At 43.5% G+C, this 20,022-nt stretch overlaps 1 protein-coding gene across 4 annotated transcripts in view; it reads left to right on the forward strand.

The window, feature by feature from the left end:
• The window catches only part of LOC141148571 (uncharacterized), a 112,122-nt gene that overhangs the window by 59,765 nt on the left and 32,335 nt on the right, over positions 1-20,022 (forward strand). For all 4 annotated transcript variants that reach the window (XM_073636133.1, XM_073636131.1, XM_073636130.1 and 1 more), the window contains 2 exons: positions 8,450-8,791; positions 17,037-17,342. In XM_073636133.1, the coding sequence (XP_073492234.1) occupies positions 8,450-8,791; positions 17,037-17,342 (648 nt within the window). The remainder of the gene's footprint in view (positions 1-8,449; positions 8,792-17,036; positions 17,343-20,022) is intronic.

The raw sequence follows: 20,022 nt of genomic DNA on the forward strand, positions 1-20,022 counted from the left end.
GTTGGTCTAATACACAAGCCTTATAGTAAATCGTAACATTAGGTAAGCCCATAGCTCCATTTTTCCCATGGTTTAGCATGATCTAAAGAGAGCATCTAGGAGGCTAGTGGCTCCAAATATAGAAGAGTTTAGAGTTTTTTGACTTTTTAGAGAAAGGCTTTGGAAGAGGCATTAAAGGAGTCCGGAATAAATAGAGCGATTTTTAGGAGGAGTATAATTTTTAAGGCCACTATTCTACGATAGAAAGTTCTTGGACACAGAGATTGGATAGCTGTTGAATGGGAGAGTCCAAGAAGACTGTGGTATTGTGGGGGGATAGATCAAAACTTAAAGTGCAAGGCACTAAACAGGCATAGGAGGCCAATGAGCTTCATTAAAGTGGATATAAATCCTCACATATACCCAGTGAAGTGAAAAGCCTCAGATGATACACAGATGAAAAAAAAATCCCCCTACGTACATAAGTTTTACCTGTACAGTATATCTGCTGTCTTCAGCTTTATATACTGTTTAGAAAGTGCACATCCTGTATGAGTTTTCCCTTCCTGTTCCATTCTGTGAATGATTGGAGGAAAGCCACACCCCCCCCCCTCCTCATAGGCAGAGACTTGCAGAGCTGTGCTGTGAATTGACTAGCTCTCTGATAATCTGTTTATAGCACCCACCCTGACACAAAATTCAGCCTGGTTTTATCTCAGTTGACAGAGAACTTGTTAGAAATTATGATGCTGATAACAGAAGAACAGAGCAGGAGAAAGACACGGGACTTAGAGCTTTGGAGAGAGCTAAGAAAACACTACAGATCTATGTGCCCAGCTCAAATTTCATGAATCGGGTTTACATCCACTTTAAAACAGGTTTGCGGTGTTAGGGGAGAGGCTTAAATGCCAGGAAAAAAGTTTGCTTAGGTCTATTCTATTTCCAGTTTCTGTGGAGAAGATGAAGCAGGGGATTGAGCAGCCATGGGGAGCAGTTGCCATTGCTTGCAAATTTGAACACCATTTTCCACACTAGATGGGGACCGTTTTACCATCCCACGTAACAAACAATTTAGTAGGGAAACCCGATCTATAAGTGACATTGTTGTTTTGCAAGACCTTAGTTAATGAAGAGAGCTTCTTTGGATTGAGAGCAGTCTGCTGAGAGATATCTGTATATAGAGAGATGCCAGTGAAATAGTCTGTTACAACTGGATTTTGTTTGGCAGCCACCAAAACCCCGATCTTTGACATGGAAATAGTGTATACGTGTCAAAGTGTCCCTCAGAGCAGTGTCAGGGAGGAACTTAGGTTTGGGTATTCGATGTGCCCTGTCGATACACAACTCAATATCGCTCAGAGTAGGTATAAGAGGTGCCAGATAGTCTGGGGTTACCAGTTCTTAGATGTGATGGCTGCATTCATTTTTTTAATATACGTGTCTGTTCTTAAGTGATCTGTCATCTCACATGTATGGAGAGTTGGAGCAGAGTATCTTTCAAGCGCATTTGACTGCTTTCGATTAAGTAGTCCACCATTTGGGGTAAGGGTCAGTGTGAACTTTTCTTCTTGGTGAAGGACCCCCCTAAACACCCTTTGTGTGGACCTGCACTGAATGGACTTTTTATTTGAGATGTTTTATCTTTTAAACATTTGGACTTGTTTTAGTGCATAAGTGCTGCATTTGTGTTACATTATTATTGCTTTCTATGCCAGAAGAATTGTGTCAGCTGCTTTGCCATACTAGTTGTGATACTTTGTGATTAAATCTTGCGTAGTTGGTTTTTTATTTATATACAGTCAGGTCCATAAATATTGGGACATCGACACAATTCTAATCTTTTTGGCTCTATACACCACCACAATGGATTTGAAATGAAACGAACAAGATGTGCTTTAACTGCAGACTTTCAGCTTTAATTTGAGAGTATTTACATCCAAATCATGTGAACGGTGTAGGAATTACAACAGTTTGTATATGTGCCTCCCACTTTTTAATGGACCAAAAGTAATGGGACAGATTTACAATCATCCATCAAACTTTCACTTTTTAATACTTGGTTGCAAATCGTTTGCAGTCAATTACAGCCTGAAGTCTGGAACGCATAGACATCACCAGACACTGGGTTTCATCCCTGGTGATGCTCTGCCAGGCCTCTACTGCAACTGTCTTCAGTTCCTGCTTGTTCTTGGGGCATTTTCCTTTCAGTTTTGTCTTCAGCAAGTGAAATGCATGCTCAATTGGATTCAGGTCAGGTGATTGACTTGGCCATTGCATAACATTCCACTTCTTTCCCTTAAAAAACTCTTTGGTTGCTTTCGCAGTATGCTTCGGGTTATTGTCCATCTGCACTGTGAAGCGCCGTCCAATGAGTTCTGAAGCATTTTGCTGAATATGAGCAGATAATATTGCCCGAAGCACTTCAAAATTCATCCTGCTGCTTTTGTCAGCAGTCACATCATCAATAAACACAAGAGAACCAGTTCCATTGGCAGCCATACATGCCCACGCCATGACACTACCACCACCATGCTTCACTGATGAGGCGGTATGCTTTGGATCATGAGCAGTTCCTTTCCTTATCCATACTCTTCTCTTCCCATCACTCTGGTACAAGTTGATCTTGGTCTCATCTGTGCATAGGATGTTGTTCCAGAACTGTGAAGGCTTTTTTAGATGTTGTTTGGCAAACTCTAATCTGGTCTTCCTGTTTTTGAGGCTCACCAATGGTTTACATCTTGTGGTGAACCCTCTGTATTCACTCTGGTGAAGTCTTCTCTTGATTTTTGACTTTGACACACATACACCTACCTCCTGGAGAGTGTTCTTGATGTGGCCAACTGTTGTGAAAGGTGTTTTCTTCACCAGGGAAAGAATTCTTCGTTCTTCCACCACAGTTGTTGTCAGAGAAGTTCCCGGAATAGGCTCAGTGCCGGGCGCCCTGGGGCCCGCCAGTGTGTGCGGGCACGTGCGTGTGCGCACGACCTGTGCGCAGTGGCGCGCGCACGCCGCTTGGCGCCAATCGCTCTATTTAAGCTGCCTGTGCACTTTGCTCGGTACTGTCCAATCTGCAGCTCCCAGTATCTTTGTTCCTGTTAACCTGTCTGATGTCTGATCTCCTTACTACCCGGCTTGTCCATTGGATACTCTCTGTCTTCTACCTGCATCTGACCCCGGCCTGTCCTTGACCTTTAACCTGCCTGCTCCTTTTTACTGTGCTGCCCGCCTGTTGCCAACTCTGCCTGTGACTGGACCTGCCTGCTCTGCTCCTGCTCTGCATCTGCTGCCTGTGTTCCAGCTGATTAGTTATCTCCAACCCAATTGCTTCAGGATCCTAGGCCTCTACTTCCACAAATCACCCGCCAGGCTCTCATACCACTCTGTGCTCCTGTGCCTTCTGTTCATACTACCAGGGGCCGCGAACCAGACGCGTAAGGGAGACCTTTCCCTGCTGTATCGGGCTCATCGGTCATGTAGGTGGATATCTGCCCGTTGTTTTCCTTGGTATTCCGGATCTTTTGGTGTTGCTGAGCTCACCGGTGCCTTCTTTCTTTTTAAGGATGTTCCAAACAGTTGATTTGGCCACACATAATGTTTTTGCTATCTCTCTGATGGGTTTGTTTTGTCTTTTCAGCCTATTGATGGCTTGCTTCACTGATAGTGACAGCTCTTTGGATCTCATATTGAGAGTTGACAGCAACAGATTCCAAATGCAAATAGCACACTTAAAATGAACTCTGGACCTTTTATCTGCTCCTTGTAAATGGGATAATGAGGGAATAACACACACCTGGCCATGGAACAGCTGAGCAGCCAATTGTCCCATTACTTTTGGTCCCTTAAAAAGTGTGAGGCACATATACAAACAGTTGTTCCTACACTGTTCACCTGATTTGGATGTAAATACCCTCAAATTAAAGCTGAAAGTCTGCAGTTAAAGTACATCTTGTTCTTTTCATTTCAAATTCATTGTGGTGGTGTATAGAGCCAAAAAGATTACAATTGTGTCGATGTCCCAATATTTATGGACCTGACTGTACATAAACTTGTTGAGAAAAGCATATTATGGAACATAGAAACCAAGTGTTTGTTTAGAAGAAGCGAAAAGTATATATTCACATCAAAGTTCCTAAAAAAAAGGTGCAATACCTGGATTACAAACATAAAGAATTTGTGGTCATATTAACAAGGCCAAAATAGTCACAAAGAATAGCCATTTGTGTTTGTTTGCTTGTTTATTTTTTATCTATTGGATAAAAAATAAATTAAAAAAAAGGGGCGGAGGGGGTGAGAGAGAGAGAGAGGAAAAGAAAACAAAAGAGGGGGGAGGGGGAGATCAGTTATTCTAAGATTACTGGTGGTAACATGATAGAATATTGTATCATGGAATTAAGAAAGTTAAAGTGATTGTAAAGTCATAAGGTTTTTTTTATCTTAAATCATTCTATGCATTAAGATAAAAAGCCTTCTGTGTGTAGCAGCCCCCCTCTACCCCCCCTAATACTTACCCGATCCCCATCTCTGTCCAGCAATGTCCACGAGTGCCTCTGCCCCCCTGATTGGCTGAGACACCATTGGCTCCCGCTGCTGTCAATCAAAGTCAGTTAGGCAATCAGGAGAGAGCAGGGGTGGAGCCAAACTGGGGCTCCCTGTCTGAATGGACACAAGAAGCTGTGACTCAGCTTGGGTGCCCCATAGCAAGCTGCTTGCTGTGGGGGCACTCAACAGGAGGGAGGGGACAGGGATGCCGAAGAGGGACCCGAGAAGAGGAGGATCTGGGCTGCCCAGTGCAAAACCATTACACAGAGCAGGTAAGTATAACATGTTTGAAAAAAACAAGACTTTACAATCACTTTAAAAGAGAAGTATGGGTTTGGGTTTTTTTTCCCCCATTATACTTACCTAGGTGGATGCTGCATCAGTCTGATGCTGCATCTGTCCCCCGGCGCCTCTACACTGAGAACCGAGCGATCGAACATCGCTGATGGCTCGGTTCTCTCACCTCCCAGAGCAGAGAGCTACTGACTGTCAATCAGCATCCCTCCACCCTGCTCCTCCACGCTTACTGGAGCACTGAGCTATGGAGGGGTGGGGAGCGGCCATCTTGGGCTTTCGGCGGCTCGCTGAGGAGGCTGAGACGAGCATCAGTCCAGGCACCTGGTGGATCCAGACTTCCAGAGTTAGGATGACGCGGTGCCTGGACTAATTTCTGTGACATCAGCAGAGAGCGAACTTCAGACCACTCTCTGCTGATAACAGGTCACAGGAGTGCAAAAGGAATTGCACTCCTGTGACCCAGAGGAGAAGTACAGCCAAATGAGCTCAGGCTGGACTTCTCCTTTAAGTTTAAAGCAAATAAATGAACTAATTGAGTCAATAAAGGGTTTTCTGTACCTTATCCTTATATTTCAGTGTTTAGTAGATGCTGGGGTGTTAAAGTGGTTGTAAAGACAGAAGTTTTTTTTATCTTAATGCATTCTATGCATTAAGATAAAAAACCTTCTGTGTGCAGCAGCCCCCTCAGCCCCACTAATTACACTAAATAGTCTCATCTGGATCCAGAGATGTTGTAGAAGTGTCTCAGCTGCCTTCTCATTGGCTGAGGCTTCAGCACAGCGCCATTAGCTCCTGCTGCTGTCAATCAAATTCAGTTAGCCAATGAGGTGAGAGAGGGGGCGGGCCAGATCACGGCTCTGTGTTTGAATGGGCTCACAGAGCTGTGTCTCGACTCGGGTGCCCCCATAGCAAGCTGCTTGCTGTGGGGGCACTCAACAGTAGGGAGGGGACAGGCATGCCGAAGAGGGACCCGAGAAAAGAAGGATCTGGGCTGCTCTGTGCAAGTTTTGCACAGAGCAGCCCAGATCCTTCTCTTCTCGGGTAAGTATACCATGTTTGTTATTTAAAAAAAAAAAAAAAAGGAGACGAGTCTCTTCTGTGTTCTGGGGACTCTATTAACCTCTGTGCTAAATTCCCAGGTCTGCATACCTGCTGTGCCCATTATGTTTCTGTCCCTGTTTTTTTATCATTGTAAAGATAACAGAAACACATGAATGTGGGAGAAAACATTTAAGGATCTCAGCTGGACAAGAACAGAATCAGGAAATAAGACAGAAGATAAAATGCCAAGGACTGAGTCAGCCCACCAGGTTCCACCTATAACTAAAATATAACTTTAGGAGGACTGACCTTTTTTTATCATATAAATCTGTTTTAACTGTAATAATAGACTGGCTCCCAGTTTTGCTCCTGTGTTGTCACCCTGTAGCTGGGCCGTCTTTAATATTAATTGGAGACATACAAAAAAATAGCAGGTAGACTCAAATCAGTGTACTGCCGCAGATCACGCAGTAATTGCAATTGATTGCCAGAAGTTACAGCCTATCATTACCTCTCACTGACTGGTTGCTAGAGGTTTCAACACATAATTTTTGCTTGCCAATTGGTTGCTAGAGGTTATTGCAGATTATTACTGCTCACTGATTGGTTGGTAGAGATTACAGCACATCAATACTGCTCACTGATTGCTTGCTAGAGGTCACAACAGATCACTACTGTTCACTGATTAGTCACTACAGGTTACTTCACATCATTACCATTCACTGAGCATTGGAGTAATCCCAAATAATTGAGCAAGTAAAGCGGCACATTATTACACATACGACAGGAGAGGGACAGAGACTGCAAACACACTACAGGAGAGGGTCAGAGACTGCAGTAATACTACAGGAGAGGGTCAGAGACTGCAGACATACTACAGGAGAGGGTCAGAGACCGCGGATATACTACAGGCGAGAGTCAAATACTGCAGACATAATGCAGGAGAGGGTTAGACACTTCGGACATACTACAGGAGATGGTCAGAGACTGCAGACATAATGCAGGAGATGGTCAGAGACTGCGGACATACTGCAGGAGATGGTCAGAGACTGCAGGAGACAGTCAGAGACTGCGAACATACTGTAGGAGATGACCAGAGACTGCGGACATACTGCAGGAGACGGTCAGAGACTGCAGACATACTGCAGGAGACAGTCAGAGACTGCGAACATACTGTAGGAGATGACCAGAGACTGCAGACATACTGCAGGAGACGGTCAGAGACTGCGAACATATTGCAGGAGATGACCAGAGACTGCGGACATACTGTAGGAGACGGTCAGAGACTGCGAACATACTGTAGGAGATGACCAGAGACTGCAGACATACTGCAGGAGACGGTCAGAGACTGCGAACATATTGCAGGAGATGACCAGAGACTGCGGACATACTGTAGGAGACGGTCAGAGACTGCGAACATACTGTAGGAGATGACCAGAGACTGCAGACATACTGCAGGAGACGGTCAGAGACTGCGAACATACTGTAGGAGATGACCAGAGACTGCGGACATACTGCAGGAGACGGTCAGAGACTGCGAACATACTGCAGGAGATGACCAGAGACTGCAGACATACTGCAGGAGATGACCAGGGACTGAGGACATACTACCGGAGATGGCTAGAGAACTTTCAGCAATGCATAGCTTTACAGTTGAATAACACAGCTCAGGGTTTAGGATAACAGTTAGGCATTCTATGGGAGTAAAGACATACCCGGTCACCATACACTTTAAGAGGTCTGGGGGTCTGGGGGTCTCTGCTCTCACTACAGCCGCTCCCTCCTGAGCATACAGGCTGCATGAGGTGGAGTCAGAGCATCAGTGGGGGTCCTGGGCCTGCCCCGTCTCTGCTGGCTGGCTGGGGAATACAGCGCTGCCTCCCGTGTCCTCTGTGCGCATCGCCATGCCATCATCGGGGCCCCAATTTGCAGGCAGCACGAGTTCAAGGGGCAGCTGCTTTGGGCTCCACAACAAAGATTCCGCCCGGGGCAGCTTCCACGCTTGCCCCATGTTAAAGATGGCCCTGCCTTGTAGAATGCGCCCCTATTGGGGACTAATAGTGTCTGTGCTGACACACGAGGCTCTAACATGGTCCTCCATTGTCACTATCGGGAAATCGATCATGAGCAATGTTGTGCAGCCTACCCTGGAACAAGCAAAGTGGTGGAAAAAGGCTTCAGGAGATCAGCAGCACAGTGATGCATAGGGGATAAAAAAGGCGAAAACATATATTTAAAGAAGGCAATCATTTATTTATTATTATTTAATTATATGATACACAGTGCTTGAGCAAAACCAGATATCACTGGTTTACAGTTTATACTGTACCTACATTCATGTAAATTATATATAATTTATATGCGTTCATATGTGTCTTTATACAAACAAATGCTAAAGGAAATTTTAGAAGCAGAGAGATCAGCAGACCACTTGTAAAGACTTTGTCTAGGTCAGAATTTAGAGGACCACCGAAACCAGATAGCTGTTGCTGCTAGACAACTTTCTGAGCTGTCAAGGTCTGAATATACTGCATCATGCAAATTTGGGAGATGAAATCTGAACCGTAATGATGGTACGCTTTTTGTTTTGTAGAATACCCATGGAACCCTGTGGTGGAAGAGATACAGACACCCAACATATTCCATGGCACACCGGTCACCCTGCAGTGTCATATCTCTGAGTATTTCCCCGATGATATCACTGTGACATGGCTGAGAAAAAGCCAGAATCAGGAGATATGTGAGGAGAGTGATAATATGGTTAGCAAAACAATAACCCCCAGGAGAGGAGATGGTAACACATACAGCTGTACAGCCAGTCTAACCATCATCCCCACACTGAGTATCCACCAGGGGGCAGAATACATCTGTAGGGTGGATCACCCCTCTCTGGAGAAGCCCATTGAGAAAAAAACTGAAAAACTTATTGTAATGGGTGAGTGTTTGAATATATTGTCCAAGAGTATTGTTTGGATAGATTACTTATTTATACAAAGATGTCAAAGATGTCAAGGATCCATTGAATACATAATCAGATTCAATATGTCACAAAATAAATGCCAAATTCACCAATTTCATAATTACCTAATGTTATATGACAGATGAATGCATCCTAACTACACCAACGCAACGGCTATCTCCCCCCCCCCCCTTTTTCCCCTTTTCCTCTAAAAAAAAAAAAAAAGTAAAAGGAAGGCTCTCACCCCCATATTCGTACCTGAAACCCCCCCCCCCCACACCCAGAGGGGCACGAGCATGCCGCAACCTACGGAGGGGGGTTCGGGAACACCTCCCTCTCGCAATCAACTCTTCAAAAGCAACCTCCCTTCATCCGAGCATATAAATTCCACCCAGTGCGACCATGTTTTAATATATTGTTCTCTTCTATCCTGTGAGGTGTGCACTAGGTTCTCCATTGCATTGATATTCCTAACCTTATTAAGCCACATAGCGATAGTAGTGGGGTTAGTATCTTTCCAACGTAATGTTTGGATAGATTACACCATAAAGTAGTTCCTTAAAGAGAACCTGTCACCATCTTAATAAAATATTGGTGGTAAAAGCATACTACAATCAAGTATTTAAAATATGCTTTGCAGTGTTGTTCATTTCTTATTGACTTGCAATGTGCCTTTGTTAGCATATTTGTTAGCAAATTCCCTAGCACTGCCCCCTCCCTTCTTGCACATCATAGCCCTCTATCCTTTTGGCGACTTTTTTATTACTATTTTTGCTGACCCAGCCCCTCTGGCCCTCACCTTACTTCCCTACATATACTTTTACATAGTAGCCAGGGAAGGAGAGAAGGGGAATACTATAGAGTGTCACTTCCGTGATGGCTGTTAGGATGCTGGGACTGTTGACATCACATCCCATATGGCGGCACTCAGCAGTAATCTCAAGGCTTTTGGAGGTCTACACAAGCAAAGATTTTACAGGTAAATAACATGCATTATGTATGTCAAATTTTCAAAAACATATGGTAGGATTGTTGTTGAAAATAATAGTCTGGTGTCAAGGCCTTTTTAGCAAAAAAAAAAATCCACCTGGGTATTAGATTAGTATGCTGGAATCATATTTTTTTAAATCTTATTGGCTTGTAGATGTGATCATTACTGAGCTGATGACCAGGTCTTTGAGACCTCCTTGCCAGTTTAACGAAAATGTGCACAACGGAAAAAATGTATTGTTTTGTTTCTGATTCATTTGTTAAGTTCATAATTTTGTTTTGTCATATGCATTATCCCTTTCATGACTAAGCCTATTTTTGAAATGTGGTGTTTACAAGTTAAAATCCGTATTTTTTGCTAGAAAATTACTTAGAGTTCCCAAACATTATATATATTTTTTTAGCAGAGAATCTAGAGAATAAAATGGAGATTGTTGCAATATTTTATATTACACGGTATTTGTGTAGCGGCGTTTTAAACGCAAATTTTTGGAAGAGGGACACTTTCATGAATTTAAAAAAATACAAACAGTAAAGTTATCCCAGTTTTTTGTATAATGTGAAAGATGATGTTACGCCGAGTAAATAGATACCAAACATGTCACCCTTTAGAATTGCATGCACTCGTGGAATGGCGACAAACTACGGTACCTATGAATTTCCATAGGCGACGCTTTCAATTTTTTTTACAGTTACCAGGTTAGAGTTACAGAGGAGGTCTAGGGCTAGAATTATTGCTCTCGCTCTGACGAACGCGGCGATACCTCACATGTGTGATTTGAACACATTTCTTCGCTGTGCGAGCTCGCGGGGATGGGGGCGCTTTAAAAAAAAAATTTTTTTTTATTTACTTTATTTTTTTTTTATACTTGTAAATTGTGTTTAAAAAAAACATTTTTTTAAAAAATGTTATTGCTGTCACAAGGAATGTAAACATCCCTTGTGACACTAATAGGTGGTGACAGGTACTCTTTATGGAGGGATCGGGGGCCCACAGCTTTGTTCCAGCCCGCCCCCAGCCGCCGAAGGCGGCCGATTGGATACCGGGCTTCCCGATCGCACGGGAGGCACGGTAAGAGCGGCGGGAGGCGGCAGGAGGGGGGATGTCCCCTCCCGCTCCTCTGGTATAACAGCCGAGCAGCTTTTAGCCGCATCGGTTGTTATACTCGGATAGCCGATCGCCCGCTCTAAACAACGGTACCGGGATGATGCCTGCAGTGGCAGGCATCATCCCGGTATAACCCCGGAAAGCCGAGTACGCAGATGTGCGTACAGTCGGCGGGAAGGGGTTAAGTTAGAATGATTCGTTTTTGGAATTTGTTTTGTATATTCGGATTGGTTTCATATATATTCATTATTTTCAAATGGGTTCAAATTTCAAAATTTGAATTTCAGAAGACGACTATATTCATTCTATTTTGTTCAATTTTTTTATATTCTATTTTTTTTCTATACTTTTGTTTTCTGTTCTATTCTATTTTGCCTTATTCTTTTCTATTCTATTCCTTTATTTTCTATTCTATTCTTTTTTTATATATTTTTTTTTCCAAGCATTTTATTTAATTATACAGGAATGGTGTTAGAGGAGAGTCATATCAAAACAGTAGGAATAAATCATTTAACATATGGGAGGTAAGGTCTCCCAATAATAAACAAGAGGATAGGTGTTTTAACAGGGTCACACAGGAAGGTTACAGATGGTTAACAATGCAGGTATCTAGCCCTCTCTAATCAGCCAGAGAGGGCTGTCCAAGAGGCAAACAATACAGGCTTTTCAAAATGATCAAACAAATAATTATCAACGAAGTAAGAAAACGAGGGTCATATTTAAAGTCATCTTGTGAGCTTTTTAGTTATAAGCAGGGGCATTGCTAGGTCTACAAATGATCTAGGGCTAGAGCTCATAGCAGCGAAGTAAAGAAAGGCATACGCTTGGACGTGCATACACATGTATATAATATATGTGTGTATGTGTTTGTGTGTGTATATATATATATATATATATATATATATATATATATATATATATATATATATATATATATATATATATATATATATATATAAAACACATTAAATATTATCATTACATTAGGGTCCCCAAAGCCCCACTCATTACATCAGGGTCCCCATAGAGCCCCCCCTTACATCGAGGTCACCAGAGAGCTTGTCACGTCACCTGCCACCAGATGTGAATTGTTACATATAGAGAGGCTAGGGTATACAGAAAGGCTAGTGTATACAGAAGACAGGGTAGAGTATACAGAGAGGCTAGAATATACAGAGAGGCTGGATATACAGAGAGGCTAGTGTATAGAGAGAGGCTAGTGTATAGACAGAGGCTGGGTATACAGAGAAGCTAGTGTATACAGAGAGGCTGAGTATACAGAGAGGCTAGTGTATACAGAGAGGCTGGGTATACAGAGAGGGTGGGTATACAGAAAGGCTGAGTATACAGAGAGGCTAGGTATACAGAGAGGCTGGGTATACAGAGAGGTTTGTTATACAAAGAGGCTAGGTATGCAGAGAGGCTGGGTATACAGAGAGGTTGGGTATACAGAGAGGCTATGTATACAGAGAGGCTATGTATACAGAGAGGCTAGTGTATACAGAGAGGCTGGGTATACAGAGAGGCTAGGGTATACAGAGAGACTAGGGTATACGGAAGACAGGGTAGGGTATACAGAGAGGCTAGTGTATACAGAGAGGCTGGCTATACAGAGAGGCTAGTGTATACAGAGAGGCTTGGTATACAAAGAGGCTATTGTATACAGAGAGGCTAGGTATACAGAGAGGCTAGTGTATACAGAGAGGCTAGTGTATACAGAGAGGCTGAGTATACAGAGAGGCTAGTGTATACAGAGAGGCTGGGCATACAGAGAATCTAGGTATACAGAGAGGGTGGGTATACAGAAAGGCTGAGTATACAGAGAGGCTAGGTATACAGAGAGGCTTGTTATACAAAGAGGCTAGGTATGCAGAGAGGCTGGGTATACAGAGAGGCTAGTGTATACAGAGAGGCTAGTGTATACAGAGAGGCTGGGTATACAGAGAGGCTAGGGTATACAGAGAGACTAGGGTATACAGAAGACAGGGTAGGGTATACAGAGAGGCTAGTGTATACAGAGAGGCTGGCTATACAGAGAGGCTACTGTATACAGAGAGGCTAGGTATACAGAAAGGCTTGGTATACAGAGAGGCTAGTGTATACAGAGAGGCTAGGTATACAGAGAGGCTGGGTATTCAGAGAGGCTGGGTATTTAGAGAGGCTGGGTATACAGAGAGGCTGGGGTAGTACAGAGTTTCCCCTCTCCCCCTTCCCTCCCCCTCCTTTATGATCTGCACTCACTTGCTGCCTCCCCAGCTCAGGAGCTCGTGTGAGAAAGTTCCACCCGACTCTATGACATGGGCGGAGCAAGGAGGGGACTCGCTCTCACATTCATCTCCCTTCCCTGGATGTCAGTGAAGCACGGTAGGGCCGGCCCTGGACTCAGGGTTATGGGTTCCAGATTCGGGGCTCTAGCCTCAATAGCCACCCCCTAACGACGCCACTGGTTATAAGTGTAACAACTGAATCACATTATATACTATAGTGCCTTCTCTTCTTCTAACCTCATGGGTCTATTCTGTTTTATATATTCTATTCTATTTTATTCGATTCTGTTTTGTTCTATTCTATTTTATTCTATTCTTTATTCTCTTCTATTTCATTCCTTTATTTTCTATTTTCTTTTCTATTTTTTTCTATGCTATTCTATTATACTCTGTTCTATTCCATTCTATTAGGCAGCCTAAGTAGGAATCATTATCCTTTTTCACTTTTATACTTTACTATAATTATTGCAATATGTTTCCATTTCGAAACTTGATATTATTTTCAAATTCCTTTTGGAATTCAAAATTGTTTTGTTATAATTTATTTCGAATCTGATGAAATTAGTTAGTATCGTGATTTGGATACATCTGAATTCCTGAATAAGGAAAATTTCATCTGAATTTTGATTCATGACGAAACCTACAACTGGATTTATACTTCCCACCTAGGGCTGGATTTATACTTTGTTTCCACCTAGAGATTGATTTATGCTTACATAAAAAATCCAAATAGGCCCCAGCTCATGTTGACTATGCAAATGTATCCATACTGTGCATACAGTATCTTGTGAGGAACTGGCTAACAGGGCTATGGATGGTGCATGTGTGTCATCTGGGTTTCTCACCCACATATGTTGAATGAAGGTGTCCTGAATAGGTATCTGTTATAGGAGAAAAAAGCTTTTTGCTTGCTCAAATCTAATAAGCTCTAGTCTTGGTCCTGGAGCCTGGAAGCTTTATAAAGTTTTGAGTGGGATAAAGCCTCCATTCCTAGGTCCATGGTTCATCTGTTTGCCAGACCTCAGTAGTTAGTCACCTGTTCACAAATCTTTATCATTGTGAGCTGAAATAGTCTCCCTCTCTCTGCTATGAGTCTGCTGCAAGGTGAAAGGCTCACTACTGACAGAATGCTAAAAAGGTGCATGTGGTACATGGACTTGCTAAACAAAGACCCCCCCAGCACTGAACTTATTATGTAGCATCATCCTAGCTAGGCTTCTAGGTACATTTAGTTATTAGCTCCACTGTGCTGAATGGAGCAGGGATTGATTGTGTTGGTCTGTTCAGGGTTTCCTGAGCTGAGAGTTTGATTACTCCCACCTGCCTCTGAAAGACATTTCCAGAGCACAGGAGAGATTCAAATGATCTGCTGAATATTTATCATTCCCCAGCCAATCACTGACAGGAGGAGTCCAGAAGGTGACTGGGAATGTGATAAATGTGCAGGAAGCCTGAACAGATTGTTCTTTCCTCTTCATGAGTCTCCATTCTCCTGGGGGGCTGTTGCCCCTGGGAGAGAGTTACTAAAACAAGAGATTACAGTTTTTACCTCAGCAGCTGCTGGGCTGAGGGCCTGAGGAAGACTGCCTGAGGATTACGTTTACTGGAGGTTCCTGTACTGAAGTCCTGGGTCTGGAGAAGGATCTAGGTAATCTCCCTCACTTAGGATTTACCTGCGGATGCTGGGTGACAGAGAGCTCTGAGTAAAGACCTTGCTGGGGACTGTTAGTTGTGTGAGTTACAGAAAGGAACTCAGTGCCAGAGGTTGCTATACGGACTGCTGCAGCAGGGTCCTGGATATACTACAGAGAGGAGATAAGGGCGCTCTGGGGGAGGGATGATAGTGATGAGGTGGCACTTCTGGCAGCACTTTGGTTAGAGGAGAGGCAACTCTGAAGATATAAAAAAGGAAAAGAAAGGCGCCTCCAAGTGCAGTATGCAAAATTTAATAAAGTGCACAAAGGGTTAAAAACACTTACAAGATTGTTGAGTGTGTTAAAAAACTGTTGTTAAAAAACATGATAAAATCAGGAGTCCTCATCTGTGGCATGTGTCCATCCTTAGCATGGTGGTATAGAGCAGTGTAGAGCCGTCCAGCAGCTGTAAAGCGTTCTCATGCGTCTTGGAAAGAGGAGGCAGCAGGGAAGCCTGCATTTACTGCGGGACACACAAGGTTGATGTTGTCAGTTTAGAGAAGGGGACAGTAACGCGTTTCGGAGCATGTGCAGCTCCTTCGTCAGACGAACGCGCATGAGAACGCTTTACAGCTGCTGGACGGCTCTACACTGCTCTCTACCACCATGCTGAGGATGGACACATGCCACAGATGAGGACTCCTGATTTTATCATGTCTTTTAACACTCAACAATCTTGTAAGTGCTTTTAACCCTTTGTGCACTTTATTAAATTTTTCATACCGCACTTAGAGGGGCCTTTCTTCTCCTTTTTTCCTGGATATACTGTCCATTCCCTGCTACCTCCAGAAAGCTTCTATTGAAAGACTAGGGAGAAGTTTGTCCTCTTATCATTCTTACTGATTGTTTTGGAGTATCCAGTGACCCTAAACCCTTCATCTGTTGAAGTTCTCAATCAACAATTACTAAAAAGACCCCTAGACTGAGCCTGAATTATCGATGTGTATGACTGGCAGCCTCTGTACTACTAAGGGAGAACCTGTCTATTTTCAGTGATTTTTATTGCATTTTAGAAATAAAGTGTCTTTGTAGATTTACACTATTGTGGGCATGTTTTCTACATCCGTATATGGTTGCCATATTTGAGATTTAACAACTGAAGTGCTGGGGAGGAGTTGCACTGGATTCAAACATGCTTGAAGCTAACATTGAGCTACATGGGCACATTTGTGTTGTTTGTCATTTTAGCCTGTTGCTCTTTACATTAGAGTATTATTGCACGTGTTCTACCAAATGCATGGCTTGCTTATAACACATGATTTTATAGGTCCCAGGCCTCCTTCGGTCTGATGAGAACCTCCAGGGCCGGAGATACAGTAGATGACATCCTTCTGTATGTGGTGGGTTGTGAAGCATGGTGGGTGCAGAGTAGTTAAAGTCATTGGGCGCCAGACACTTCTTAAATGAAAAAGAAAGTTTATTTCTCTTAACAAACTTTCCTGGGGGAGAGAGGGTTAGGGCCCGGACACCCTTAGGTAGTTGCAAGATTAATTGGAGGAGAGAGTGCTCAACAATTATGTTTGGGAGCAGTGATATCACCCATCGGCACCTATGGTCCATGTGTTGTTGGTGCTCCTCCTCTTCCCTGCAGCTGGAGCAGTCTGAAAATAGGTAAGTATGGAGCAGCAGCCACACAGGAGAGCCAATCACATGGCTGAAAAGGAAGGACAAGCTTTCTGTAAGCCTGATAAAGGTTAGCAACTAAAAAATGTATTTATTCTGCTTTTACTTTAATTATCATTTCAGAAATCACAGTTTATAAGTTATTGGATTAATACATATTTTTGGACATGAGAGTCATATCATACACTATTAAATTGTATGTAAGCCCTAAAAATGGACTTCTCTTATTTGCTCCCTTTGGTCTACCCGTGCTATGGAGATGAGGAGAGGGGGAGGAGCACTGTAGTCCTTACACACTTCCTGTCCTAAGGGGACAACAATGTGCCTCCATAAATACAGTACAGAAGGGGAGCGCAGTTTCCCCAGTACAGGAACTGTGTTACTGGCAGGATCAGCAGGCATCAGGTATAAAATAAAGAAAAAAAAGCCTCAAAAAAGAAAACAAATGTAGTTGCCCTATCCAAGAACTGGTAAGCTGCAATATATTACATTGTGATGCTGAGTTTAATGTGCTGTAAGATGCTGTTTGTGTATTCCAGCTAAACCCCAGATGGTGGAGCCTATAGAGATCACTATGGGGGATTCCTCTCGTGTTCTCTTCACCCTCAATCTACAGAAGTTTTACCCAGAAAATATTGAAATAGAATGGACATATGAATATGCAGATAAAAAGTCCAAAATACCATGCAACAACAACTCTAAAAAATATGAAGATCTCACACATGATGTCACCAGTGTTTGCAGCATTCCTATGAAAGTGTTTAATGATCTGCAGAGCAAAGTCTATGTAACATGGAAACACAAATCTATGGATGAACCGGAGACCAGAACACTGACTATAAGAGGTAAGGAAGAACAGGTATCAAAGAGCATACATAGATACTGTCATTCGAGGTATCAATAAAATTTGAAATGGAAAAATATTTTAAATGAAAATGTAGTCAGTGGCGGCTCGTAATGCAGGGCGCAGGGGCACCGCCCCCTCCTATCCATACGCCGGCCCCCTAATCTACATGCAGGGCACCGGACGCATGAATTCCAATGGGGGTTTTCTTTTTTTTGAAGCACATGATTAAAGCCTGAGGCCTTAATTGGCTTCAAAAAAGGGTGGGCTCGTGGCGCCGAGCCCATCCACTTGTGTGACAATAGCAAATTAATATTCGCTATTGTCCTTCTGATCCTCCCCCGGCCAATCAGGAAGCCCTGATTGGCCAGGGAGTCCGTCTTCGGGGGGGGCTGGGCGGGTGTTTGCCAGCACAACCCCCCCCCCAAAAAAAAAAAAGATTGAGAACCAGCTGCCACTGAATTTAGTATCTGTTTATTCTAGCTCACATATTATGCTGAGGGATAGATAAAAGCTGGATGTTCTCCAGCCAGGAAATGAGACGGGCTCTATCTGACTTGCTGCAGCTTCTAATGCACACTGCAGAGGTGTAACTAGAACCTTCAGGGCCCCTGTGCAAGAAACCATGAACCATTCTCTCCGAGCCTAGTGGCGGAACGTCAGGGCCCAGTCGTAGGTGCAACCCTGAGACCCCTTTCACACTGAGGCATTTTTCAGGCGCTTTTGGGCTAAAAATCGAGCCTGTAAAGCACCTGAAAAACGGCTCCCCTGCAGTCTCAGTGTGAAAACCCGAGTGCGTTCACACTGAGGTGATGCGCTGGCAGGACGTTAAAAAAACTCTTGCAAGCAGCATCTTTGGAGCGGTGAAGGAGCGTTGTATACACCACTCCTCCACTGCTCCTGCCCATTGAAATGAATGGGCAGCGCTGCCGAACTGCCGGCAAATCAGCGCTTTGCGGGTGGTTTTAACCATTTTTCGCCTGCTAGCGGGGGTAAAAAGCACCCCGCTAGCGGCCGAAAACCTCTGAAAAAACTACTTTACCACCGCCGACGCCTCAGTGTGAAAGCACCCTGATAGTTCCGCCACTGGTGTCAGTAGTTTTTTTTTTTTGTTTTTTATTTTTTTTCCCTTTTTTTTTTTGATTTTACAATTTCTTTTTTTATTATTTTTTACAATTCTTTTAGGAGCCCCATTGGGGGGCCGTGATGAGATATCAGGGGTCTAAACCGACCTCTGATTTTCCACCTTTGAGATAGAGAAAGGAGATTGAGCACACAGACCTCAATCTCCAACTCTGCAGCTTCACCTGCACAGAATGAATGGAGAGGAATAGCTTTGTACAGTTTACTATCATTCAGTTATGAATGAACAGAGTCAGTGATCAGTGCCGATCACTGACTCTGTCCATTCAGAAAGAGAAAGGGCTGGTAAATTACATATTTACCAGCCCCTTCCCTGCTTTTAATCCTAACACATTCCCTGCAGCAGCCAGGGGGAGAGGGAAGAGGGGAAGCCAGCAATTGTAGTTATGCCCCTGGTACATTGTGAGAAGCTCACAGTCTGCAGTGAAGTCAGAATTAACAAATCTAACTCCACACAATTTGTTTGTTTTTTTTGCCATTTCTGTGTAAATGTATCCTTATGCCGTGTACACACGGTCCCGACGGGAAATGCTGGATGTGAGCTTGTTGTCGGAAAGTCTAACCGTGTGTATGCTCCATCGGACATTTGCTGTCGGAATTTCCCCCAACAAATGTTTGAGAGCAGGTTCTCAAATTTTCAGCCAACATAACTTTGCTGTCGGAAAGTCAGATCGTGTGTTCATAAGTCCGTCGCACAAAAGCTCACGCATGCTCGGAATCAAGCAGAAGGAGCCGCACTGGTTATTGAACTTCCTTTTTCTCGGCTCGTCGTACGTCTTGTACGTCACCGCGTTCCCACGTTCGGAATTTTGGGCCAACATTTGTGTGACCGTGTGTATGCAAGACAAGTTTGAGCCAACGTCCTTCGAACAAAAATCCACGGCTTTGTTGGCGGAAAGTCCGATCGTGTGTACGGGGTATTAGATCTCCAAGCAGGAAATGACAGTCATAAAACCCTAGTGGAGGAAAGTGGAAAAATAGCCCTGAACCTGTAAGGTTATCTTATTGGTATTGATATGGTAAGGTATTGATGTCAATGAAGGTGATCTGATTCCCAGGCAGATGGCTTCTATACCACAGAGGATCTCCAAAGTCTCTTTGATGTGTGGTGTAATGTAACAAGGATGGAAATTTAAATGCCACATCACTGCTAAGTAGTCAAGATTACAACTTTATTCCAATAAAAGTAGGGGGACAATCCGAAGAAAATCCAATGCGTTTTGGGGGTCCAAAAACACCCCCTTCGTTAGAGTGTGTTGGTTACTGTTTGAATTGCCCTCCTAATCTTCATAGGAATAAAGTTGAATATGGACCTGTGGGGCTTCAATTTACATTTTGGGGCAATAAAGACTTGACACTCTTCCCCGCTCCACTTTAAATATATTTTATTACTTTCCTCCCCCCTTTGGCAAGATTGTGCTCACTTCCTGTCTCAGTGACCACCCAGAAAGTAAAGGAAAAATATATTTTCAATGGCTATTGAAGCCACTGAGAGCAAAATCTAAACTCATAGGGGGCAGCTTCTCACATCAGCTTAC

This window comes from Aquarana catesbeiana, linkage group LG06, assembly GCF_042186555.1.
Source record: "Aquarana catesbeiana isolate 2022-GZ linkage group LG06, ASM4218655v1, whole genome shotgun sequence".
Taxonomy (NCBI): Eukaryota; Metazoa; Chordata; class Amphibia; order Anura; family Ranidae; genus Aquarana; species Aquarana catesbeiana.